This window comes from Nasonia vitripennis, chromosome 4, assembly GCF_009193385.2.
Source record: "Nasonia vitripennis strain AsymCx chromosome 4, Nvit_psr_1.1, whole genome shotgun sequence".
Lineage (NCBI taxonomy): Eukaryota > Metazoa > Arthropoda > Insecta > Hymenoptera > Pteromalidae > Nasonia > Nasonia vitripennis.
Window position 1 is genome coordinate 19,539,606 of NC_045760.1, and position 12,067 is coordinate 19,551,672.

The 12,067-nt window shown below is 34.7% G+C and overlaps 1 protein-coding gene across 2 annotated transcripts; it reads left to right on the forward strand.

Moving 5' to 3' along the window:
* The first annotated feature begins 6,235 nt into the window (after nt 1-6,235).
* Nucleotides 6,236-9,593, forward strand: LOC100115309. Of its 2 annotated transcripts, none has more exons than XM_032599733.1 (2): nt 6,236-6,520; nt 6,654-9,593. In XM_032599733.1, exon 2 carries the CDS (start codon nt 8,114-8,116, stop codon nt 9,272-9,274), a length of 1,161 nt encoding a protein of 386 aa, XP_032455624.1. In that variant the 5' UTR covers nt 6,236-6,520; nt 6,654-8,113; the 3' UTR covers nt 9,275-9,593. The 2 variants fall into 2 exon arrangements, with proteins under 2 accessions (XP_032455624.1, XP_016844515.1); XM_016989026.3 differs by having other exon boundaries at nt 6,654-8,751.
* Nucleotides 9,594-12,067: the final 2,474 nt, after the last annotated feature.

The following is a 12,067-nucleotide window of genomic DNA, read 5'->3' on the forward strand; positions in this document are numbered from 1 at the left end:
ATATGTATACGCGCCAAGCCAGCTGAGACTTATTTTCGAGACGGATCATTTTTTAGCCGCGCACGCGGGGCTGCGGGTAAATTGCTCTTTCAGTAATCGTTATGTGAGCGTGATTAATTTCGTGTGATTCGAGGATGCATAATGCCTGACGAGACGTGTCCGCTGGCATTTATTTCACATTAGCTCAGAATCTTGACTGGAACGAACGCGGACACGAGTCTGTAAGTAATACACGGACGTGGCTCTCTCGTGTGCCGATGATTAAGACTGATTGACATGTTCAGCGCGCATTCCTTGAATTAATTATAGGCATATGAAGACAAATATTATTTAAGCGAGCGGCTTCTCTCGGCGCTTTGGCAATGTCATAAGAGTCGAAGAATAAGGGGCTCGTTTTTCTCTTCTATAATTGGCCTTTCTCGGCTCATTTTTTCGCTCTCGTCAGGCTTTTTAGGACCAATTTTTTCTTGATTTACGATCTTGAAGTGGTCGGTCAGTTGAGAGATTTTTTGTGAGAGACCCTCGCTGTAAAGAGCCGCTGAGTCAAAACTCTTTAGCGGCAGATGCGCGCGATCGGCTTGAAGAATTCATTAGTATTCGATATGGGTTTGCGTTTCAAGCCTATTGACATTTTGGACGATTTTGCTTGCGACTTGTGAACTATTGTTTTTAACACAAAACAAGCAGAACGCCTACTAGATATTTACGAATGGAATATGAGTGTGACAATTTGAGAAATATTTTTATTGAAATCGTATGCTGAATCAATTAAGCTTGGCAACAAAAGTTGTAACAAGTCTTATTAAACGATTGGGTATTCTTGCAATAGAAGATCTTGATGTAGGTACGAAATTGTCCTGACATCTACCGGCCGTTTCTCAAAATTACACGAGTTCATGCGTTTAATATCAAGCGGTCGAGCTCTACGTTACCGACGTGATGTTTTCTCGCATGATCATTTTCACGGATAATTTACCGATCATCAGCAAACCTATTATTTTCAAATCGATGATAATCATTAAGGAACAAAACTTCGAAGTAACTATAAACATTGCTAGTTACAAATTAATGATCTGAAATAATAATAAAAAAAGATTTCCAATGGCATGATAAGAATATGGCATAACTTAAATAAAAAATCATACAGAAATATTATCGTACTTTATTGTTATATTTTACTGAATTTAAAACCCAGCGGAACTATACACAAAAAAAAGTCTAACCTACTCATGAACTGAATCCTATCTTTCCGGAGGATATAATATTGCAAAATGGGGATGTAGACTATAGATTTAAAGAACCTCAACGTGGTACCTTTGAAATAGCTGATAATTGTAGTAAATTGTTCGGTTTATAGTGTTACGGGAAGAAATTGGGAAGAGAGATGATAGTGTTCCGGTCGTGCATTCCAAGGATTAGAAAATTCTTATCTTCGAAAATTGAAAACCACGACCCAATGCTTAAAATTCGTTGGAATTTATTTAATAGCTTCTAACTATAAATCAAAATCTATTGATATGTACTCTTTTTGGAAATTCCAAATAAATTTCCTTGTGCAATCATTCCAATCGCTGATTTGAGATTTTGGCCCTAATCACTGATGCCAAGCAAAACGTGAAATTTTTCTCTCATATACTCGACAAGCCACAATGAATGTTCCAATGAGTACATTTTGAGTTTAGTTTTGTTATACAAAACATTTTGCATTATTGTCATGCTAACATAAACGATATCTATTAAGATAAAATGTCCAATACTTGGACAAAATGAAAATTTAGACCTATACTTGGACACTCAAACATTTGCTGTTACGATGAAATGAAAGACATTAATAAAGTGCATTGTAAACATCATTACTAACAATATACTTAGGATTTTGATAACATTTTAACAAAAATCAATTTTCAAGGATAATTTAAAAGACCGCTCCTGAGTCCCATATGAGAAATTTTTCAGTATTGTCCAACCTTACCAAAAACGCGATTTCCATAGAGCAGTAGTTGGACACGTTTAATTACAATGTCCAACTATTGGGGCTAAGATCGTGTCCAAGTACTGGCTCAATCTTGTCAAATGATGTCCAACTATACCGTGTTTTTATGACACTCTACAAAATTTATTTTTGTTATAATAACTGATTGTTTGAGATTCGTTTTTTTTCAATCGAAAGTTAATCATGCAATTTATCCGTGCGAAATAAATGAGCTTCTAAAATTTCCTCAAAATCTGTCTATGTACTGCGCATTTTACCTTAATTTGTTCACTCGTATAGCATGACTTAATGAAATATAAGTCAATGACTTGGTTCGATCAAGTGGAATGAATTGCAGTGCATGCGTATCATATAAACTTTGTACAGACAGTAAAGTAGGACTGCAACAAATACAACAAATTAAATTAATTAAATCGAACTAATTCATTAGCTGGTGATCATACTATCCTCTTAACCTCACATTAGCGCTTATGCACCTTTGCCAGAATTTTCAGCAGATTCTGCCCGAGTACCGTCGCCCCTGGAAGGAGTTTCTGCGCAGAATCTAGGATGTATGCTGCCCACCGAGCAGAAAATTTAACTAATTCTGGACACTAGCTCCTCAATTTTCCACAAAAGTCAGTTATTTTTTTAAATCGATCTAAACATCCTGACTGGATGTTTTTAGGTGGCACTATAGGTCACATTGCTCAGTCTTACTAAACAACCGCGCTTACAGTAAATACTCCGTGGACTTGATAATGGCGCTATAAAATAATATACAACCGATTTTGAATGATCATGCACCAATAGATTTAGAAGATGATTTTTCAGAGAGTTACAACTCGTTGTTTTAGACTAAGCTTTTGAAAGTCACTATAAGTACACTGAGAGAAAAGAAACATTGCAGCAAACATATATGTTAACTATTAACATAGGCATGTTCGATTTGAGCCAATAATACGTATGTTAATAGTTAACGTAGCTATGTTATATGTCAAATAGCTGTATGTTAATAGTTAACTTATGGCTGCCCTTTACGATTTTTCACAGACTTTATGAAGTAATCAGATAAAAATTATTAGAAAAGACACTTGTATGAATTTTATTAATGCTGAGTAACTTTACAGTGCTATAATGTCAAAATTCAAAATTTTGTCTTTCATCGGCCTTTTGGGTCTAAATACCAGATCTGATAGTTCTAGAGATAAAATAATGAGTGTGATTCCAACTGATTCAGCAGCCTCTGGCATTTCCAAATTGGCATATATTAACTAGTTTATCACTATTAGTTCAAAAGTTATTGGAAAAATTCAGTAGTGTACACTAAATTTTTGGTAGAATTTATAAATTCTGGTAGAAATCGCAACCAATTTTAACCCAAAAATAAGCTTATAAGTGTCGAATTAGCTTATCTAAGCCAAGAATATTGGGTTATAATTGACGACGTGATACTGTCCACCCTGGGCACCAGGTACCTCAGGGAGCATTGCGGTCGCTATATTCATGTTCAGCGACCTCGAAAACCCCCAATCAACGAGTCACGACAAAAAAGTCGTTAATTTTCCGTGAAACTCTTGGAGACGACGTGATACTGTCTACCCTGGGCACCAGGTACCTAGGAGAGCGTTGCCGTCACGATATTCGTGTTCTGCGACCGCAAAAACCCCCGAGTAGCAAAACTGGCCTTATTTCCATAAATATTTATGGAATTCTTATTTATTGTCTCTTTCGCTGCACTTTATATAGGTTATGATCGTATTCGATGGGCATATTAACTCATTATAAGCTTAAAATTGGTTAAAAATTGGGTTATTTTTAACGAAAGAAATAAGGTTATTCTTACTAAGCAAGCCAACGCCTAAGCTAATTCTTCTACCAGGGGTGTTAAACATCGTAATCATTCATTTTTCAGATTTGAATTTTTCCAATAACTTTTGAACTAATAGTGACAAACTAGTTGACATATACCTTTTTGGAAATACCAGAGGCTGCTGAATCAGTTGGAATCACACTTATTATTTTATCTCTAGAACTGTCAGATCTGGTATGTAGACCCAAAAAGCCGATGAAAGACAAAATTTTGAATTTTGACATTATGTAATTCCAAAGGCACTTTGCATGCTTCCTTAGGTATATTTAGTTGCTTTAGTTCTATTATTAATGATTTATTGATTATTCATGATAAATAATCCCTCAAGAATATTTTTTGTATGAAAGAGGATGACGGATTTTGAGGTTAGGCGGTACGAGAGAAACGCCATCTGCACGCAACACTACGCATGATAGCCATGAAATTCATATGTTAACTATTAACATACAGATATTTCTCGTAATATTTTGTATGTATACTATAGAAATCTATAGTATACATACAAACTGTTTTTGTTTCATATAGAATATTTGTAATATGTACACGAATATATTAGCAATCATTGCTCCTAACGTGTGTACATGTTTACGGCTCTGATATCTTTCTCTCAGTGTATTTATTTTTTATAATATGTGATACGATACGATAAAATAGTATATGCTAAACGCGTGATATTTTTCGCTGGATTATGACAAGAGAGATGATGGCAAGTTACAACAAGTTGTTACTCTGATTATAAAAGAAAATACTAGCGCATAGTGTATGTTTTCAGTAATTGATAAGTTCATTCAATTAAAGCCGAGATATTAATAAAGCCGTAGGGACGACATCACTTTTTTAACAACACTATAGCACAGCGATGTAGATGCAGAGAATGATCAAGAAAAAGATATTACCCAGAACCACATGTGGCCTGTTTTTCTCAGCATATTTAAGCTTCAGGCAGCAAATAAAAAATAAGTCGTTTGATAAGCCGTAACTGGTACCCGCTACTGTTCTTTTTTTCAACGCGCATACGAAAGTTCATGCCAGAAATGTTGTATATACCACATAATCAGAATGCACCACATTTATTCATTTATCAAGCCTAGCTTATAGATTTGGGTTGCTGATTAAATTTATTATTTGTAATCATGTTGGTTGGTGATAAAATAGATTTTTAGTCACTAATAGAATTTTGAATTAAAAATTACGGTGGTACACGGAAAAAATGGTTTGTAACAGTAACAAACCGCTTGGCAAAATTCGCACCCACTATTTTGTTGGTTAACCTTACCAATAACTTGATAAATGTTACCAAAAAAGCAGGTAACTTACCAATTATTTTATTATACTTACCTAGTACTTGGTAAGGTTAACCAAAAAAATAGTTGGTGCGTATTTTGCCAAGCAGTTTGTTACTGTTACCAACCATTTTTTTCCGTGTAATGAATGAGCTGTCGGTTATAAAAATCGTTTTAGTTTATTTCTGAACTTTTTTATTAAATTATCCAAAATACTGGGGGGGGGGGGGGGGCTTAACATCAATTTATTGTTGTGAATCAAAAATACTTTAACAACTTCAAAGATGCTTGACTACCCTGGTAGAAAAGTTAACGGTTAATAAGCTAAGTTTTGGGCCACTTAGCTAAGTTGTGGTTAACAATTTAAATAAATAAGAGTTTAAACATTATAAATGCATAGATATACACATTAACTCAAGATAAAACAAAACATTTGCTTGAAATTTGTCTAATGACTGTTACAATCCTAAAATTATAGAAAAATATCTTGCAATCGTGAAAAATCCAAATATTTGTAATAAAACATGCAAACGTTCTAATGCAAGAAAAAAAGGAAAAAACAATTTTTAACTTAAAAATAATACTGTGTTGGTATAATAGACACGCATCACTAAAATATTAGCAACATTTTGCTTTATTTTTTACATTCAAATTTGATAATAATGGTCAACTAAACTTAACTTTTTAACGGTTTTCACTCGTTAATTTTCTTCCAGGGTAGCAAGCACAATATAACTAAAAATATTTGTTGTATATAATTCAATCTAAATTGTGTAGAGTTTCGCAGTGTAGTAAAATAATAAAAAATAGATGTAGAGAATATCTGTGTAGAATTTTTTTATGTAGAAAAATACGTATGTGCACACTATTTATGTGTACAGTTTGTTCAGTGTCGAAAAATGTTCACTACATATCCATATAAAAATAATAACAATAAGATGCACACATCAGTAATTCGGTTTTAACCTGTATTCCAGATATAGTACCAATCTGTTCTTTATATGCATATTTATTAATAAATTTTTTTTGTTTGATTTAAAAATCAGGTTTTCTATTATTTTTTTATGTTTAAAAAGTTGCTAATTTAAAAAGCCCGAGCGCGTTCCGAAAACGGCCGATAGCAGCCGAAATAGCGTGACGTCATACCGTTTGTTTTCGGAGCTCATAGTATAGAGATGTGCACGAAAATGGGATTTATTTAATAATTAAACATTAAAATGACTACAAAAAACTGTTATCGGTCGTGTTTTGTACCCTTGTGCCCAAACCGTGCAAAAAACGCACCTGACAAAGTTTTTGTAAGTGTCCCGGAAGATGAATGGTATTCAGCTTGCTCGCCGATCAGACAATCCTTCAAAATCAAATTTATATTGTTGTCAAGACCATTTGAACGTAAGTAAAAGTTCTAAACGTTACAACTATTATTGCTAGCATTCTTGTATCGCATATGTATGAAGTTTCATATAAAATTGTGATTAGTATTTAATCCTAACCTATATTTAAGTTCTCTATTTCTTATTTACAGCTTGAAGAAGATTTATTAAACTACACGAGGTTTAAGATTTTTGGCGGATACTTAAAGTTAAAACCAGATGCAGTTCCAAGGTTTTTTTCGACTGTCAGCCAGATAGGAAAAGTGCAAGGACTCCGAAACCACGGTTAGCCTTGAAAAAACTGACTCATAAAAGAAATATTGCAAAGATGCTTAATGAAAGTGAATTAGATAAGGAAAATACAGTGAAGAAAATGAAAGTACAAAAGTCTGATGTTGGTTGTGCTACGAATGCCACTTTATCTCAGTCAAGATCACCTTTGAGAGATGCGTCAAATCACTGTGATACATTAAGTACAAATGAAAACGAAAATGTGATCAGTGACTGTGAATCTATTCAGAATGTTTGTAATTCAACTACGAATAGGGTTAGTGAAGTTTTCTCAAGACCAAATGTAACACATAAAGATAAAGCCATCCAACCAAGAAGTTTTTATCGCAGTAAATATGCTCAATGTGAAATAAGAAAGCCAGTGGTTGATTCAAGTTGCTCGCCAATAAAGAAAACTTTTGTAGATAAAGCTACTTCACCAATAGCTATTCGTTCAATGCATTGTGATAAACCTTGTGAGAAGGTAGCTAAAATGATAGTGTACGAATCCTCAAGTACATCTGCTGTGATAACAAGCAGTCAGAGTGAGTACCAGCCTTCATCAGATGAAAAAGTAGAAGCGGACAAAGAAGAAAAAAGTAATATTCAAATGAAGTTAAATAACATGACAAATTATTTAGTACATGCAAATCCAAAAATGCATCTTGGCATCGCCAATGATTGGTTATGTGAATTGATACGTCCATCAAGTGTCTCAAGCAATGAAAAACTATCTAAAGAAGAAGCCTTGGAAACTAAGAGAATAGCGAGTTTGAGGATTCATATAGAAAGAGTGATAAGGCGATTAAGAGAATTTTCCATTTTACAACCTTGCGCTAACTTAAGTAGTAATTATATCAAACATCTGGACTCGATGGTGATTATAGCAGCAGCATTAAGTAAACTACAAAGTCCTATTATTAAAACTTAAAATGCAAATACTCTATTTATATTTTTCACGAATGTAATATCACTGTAATCAATAAAATTGTTTTATATTCTGTGATACATGAATGAATAAATAAATAAACAATTTTCTTAAAATTAATTTTTTATTTTACCATATTGTGTATTGTCGAATGGCGATGGCGCCACCCGAAAGTAAGCCGCCTGACAAGGCTGATATAAATTTTTACAAGTGCCATAAAAATAAAAAAGTTTCAATTGTGATGTGTTTTATTTGTGGTGGTGTGTATGATAAGAGTTTTGAAAGATTGAATAACACAAAATTCATTGGAGAAAATATGGTAATTTGCCCTGAACACAATGCCATAACCTCAAACTACGATGAGTCCACACTAAATGAAGATACAAGAAAGTAATTGCACAGTTAAGATTAAGTATGATAAACGAAATAAGAGAAATGGTATTAAATGAATTAGAAGAAGATAATACCTCCAGTGCCAGTCAGCAGGATGAGGATGAAGCAAAAGATATACATAATCTAAAGAAAGAAAACAAGTTACTAAAATTATTAAACATTGAATTACAAGATAAAAACTCATTACTCAAAGAACATCTGAATCATGTTAAACAAGTTAAGAACAAGTCTTTTTCCCAAGTTCTTACTGATGAAATTCCTAAACAAAAACGAATTCCCAAAATCATTATAAAAAACAAAAATAGAGATGATGGTAATGACCTGAAGAGAAATGTCACTCATTATTTGAACAAAGAAAAATCAATTCAAACAAAGAAAGTGATATTCAAGAATGATAGTGAAGTTATTATTAGCTGCATGAATGAAGCAAGTGCTATTGATACCGAAAAATCGCTAACTAAGAAATTATCCAATACATGTACTATTGAAAAGGAAGAGGTTAAAAAACCCAGGCTAAAAGTAGTCGGATTTGATAACTATGAACAAATGGACATAAAAACTATAGAAGAGGATATAAATACTAGAAACTTTAAGAAATTTGAAAGTAAATGTACAGTTGTGCACACGTACGTAAATAAAAAAACAAAAGTACAAAGTGTCATTTTAGAAGTTACTGCTGAAATATACAAACACATTAGAGAAAGCAAAAACAGGATTTTTGTAGGATACCAGAATTGCAGAGTTTATGATGACTTAAACCTACAACCTTATTTCAATTGTGGTAGGTTTGGGCATAATGGAAATAAATGCTTTAATGAAAAGGTGTGTTTGAAATGTGCTGGATCTCATAATAGTGTATACTGTAACAGGATAAATGAAATGTGCTGCGTAAATTGCCTATACGGTAACAATACGTACAAAATACAGTATGATACTAAGCATGTTACAAACGATAGTCAACACTGCCAAGTTCTGATAAACAGAATTAATAAGTATATAGCAATTACTGACTATCCATTGACTCCAGTTATCCAGAGATACATCGGTAAGATAGATATCTACAAAAACACCGGAGCTGAATCAACAAATGCAAGACAGAAATCACAATCCATGACGTCACTATCACTACGCAGCAGTATTCTTTCAATCCCAAGGAAAACCGACGACGCTAAAAAACGGTAATACGATCATGGAGCAGAACATCGAGTTAATTGACAGTGTACAAAAAGATATAATTCAAACAGAAAATACTTTTCATAGTGTTATCACTCTCAATAATTACGTGAAATATAGAAAAGAATATATTTTATACTTAAATATTCGTAGCCTTAATGGTAATTTTTTACAACTGCAAGCACTTATTGAGAGCTTAAATACTAAGCCTAGTATTATAGTTTGCGTCGAAACTTGGATCATAGATTATTGCAACTATTTTAATCTGAACGGATACATATTATATTACAATAATAGCAAAATAAACGAATCGGATGGTGTAGTGATGTATATTGAGAATTCCATTATTGAAAATACTGAAATTATTGAAATAGGTAAACTTAAAATAATTAATTCAATCATTGAAACTGATAATGGCAATATAGAGATATCAGCACTATACAGATCACACGACATTCCAAAAATTGAATTTATTACCAATATAAAACAATTACTATATAACAAGAAATATGCTAATAATCACTTAATTATAGGTGATTTTAACATTGACCTACTAAATCTAGATAATATTAGTCAGGAATTTCTGAACAATTTTTTGGATAATGGTTATCTACCGGGATTTCAAGGTATTAATAAGACTCGAAAGTTCATCGCCTCATCTACGCAAGCCTTACACGCTGCCCTATCTTGTGTCAACACCACCCAAGATGCACCTCTCCGATCGACACCCACCCGTCCTATTTCTACTAGATCCGCTTTTACGTTGTCCTCCTATCTACGTCTAGGTCTACCTAGAGGTCGCGTTACCATCGGCCTGCCCTTCATGACACGCGCTGCCGTACGGTCGTCTCCCATTCTTGCTACGTGCCTTGCCCATCCCAATCTGCGCGATTTTATTATTCTGTTAATATTTGGTGACGCGTACAGATTGTGTAACTCATCATTGTGTGGTCTCCTCCATTCCCCGGTTTCCTCATCTTTCTTCGGCCCGTATATTTTTCGCAAGACTTTATTTTCAAATACCCTAAAACGGTTGTCCGCCTGCTTAGTGAGAGCCCACGTTTCGCACCCGTACAGAACCACCGGCAGTATTATTGTCCTGTATATTCTTATTTTAACGTTTTTAGACAACAGCCTCGACTTAAGTAAATTACTCACGGCGTAGAAGCAAGCATTACCCGAATGGAGTCTCTTATTTATTTCGACATTAATCTCGTTTCTATCATTTATGGTCGTACCCAGATACCTGAATTCGCTAACCTTTTCAAAAGTAAAACTCCCAACTCTGAGATCTTCCTCCCCTCTGCAGATGCCTAGCTTATCCACAATCATGTACTTTGTTTTTGATTTACTCACTTCTAATCCTGTATACTCCACCGCTTTTATGAGGATTTCCGTGTTTCTTGCTACCGTTTCCCTACAATCCCCCAGTATATCCAAATCATCTGCGTAGCCTAGTATCTGCGTTGTTCCATTAAGCGTTGCGCCCATCTGGCTAACCTGCATTTTTCTAACTGCATACTCTAACGTTAAGTTGAACAGCACCGTAGAGATCCCATCCCCTTGTTTTAAACCATCGCGTATCATGAAGGGTTCTGATACATTACCGCCTACTCGGACCTTTCCCGTGCTTCCGTTCAGACATATTTGAATTAATCTCACGAGTTTTTTCGGTACACCGAGAAGTACTAGAATTTGATACATTTTGCTTCGCTTAATAGAGTCGTACGCTTTTTTAAAATCTATAAATAGTTGGTGTATGGTTTCGCAAAATTCCCACTTTTTCTCTAACAACTGTCTTATGGTAAACATTTGATCACTCGTCGATCTATTGCGCCGAAATCCGCACTGATAATCTCCTACTATATCTTCCGCGAATGGAGTGAGTCTAGCTTGTATTACGTTTGACAGAACTTTATAGCACGTTGCTAAAAGTGAGATACCCCTATAGTTATTGCAGTCTGTCTTATCCCCCTTTTTAAAAATCGGTATAATGATAGATTCCTTCCAATTTTCGGGTATTGTTTCATTTTTCCAGATGGTACATACTATTTATAGATTTTGAAAGTGAGCTCGACGCCCCCATATTTGAGTAACTCAGCTGGTATAGAGTCATTTCCCGCGGCTTTGTTGTTTTTTAGTTTTTTAATCGCGGCCTCTAGTTCTTGGTAGCTCGGTTCCTCCACGTGGGGTTCAGCAGTGTGAATTTCGTCCCCTAATTCTTCGCTATTTTCGTGCACGTTTAATAATTTATCGAAATAATTTTTCCACAGCGACAGTAATTCGTTGTCATTTGTTACGAGGTCCCCGTTTTCGTCCTTCATCAATTGCGCTCTACTCCTAAAACCCTTTCTGATGGCGTTAATCCCTCTGTACATTTCGCGGGGGTTATTTTCCTTACTGTTAGTTTCTATTCTCCTAATAAGATTCTTTTGATACTCCCGCTTCTTATTTCTGTAGATCGCGCTCGTCTGTTTCCTTACGTTAGAATACTCTTCTACGGTCCTATCGCTTCTATTTTGTAAGCTATCTAATTTAGCCTTTTTGCGCCTTTCAAACCAGAGTTCGCACTCTTCGTCAAACCATGGTTTGCTCTTTGGCTTTTTCTTTTTACCCAGTACTTTGTTCGCGGCCTCTTTTACCGTTTTTTCGATGCCCCCCCCCCCCACCCCATAAGCTATTCGGTTCGTCATTCCCCTCCGGCGATGTGTTTGCTTCTTCAAGTGCCTGAAACCTGTTATTAATTTCTATCTGGTACCTAATTCGCTCTGTTCTATCTCGTAGTTTCTCAATATCGAAGCT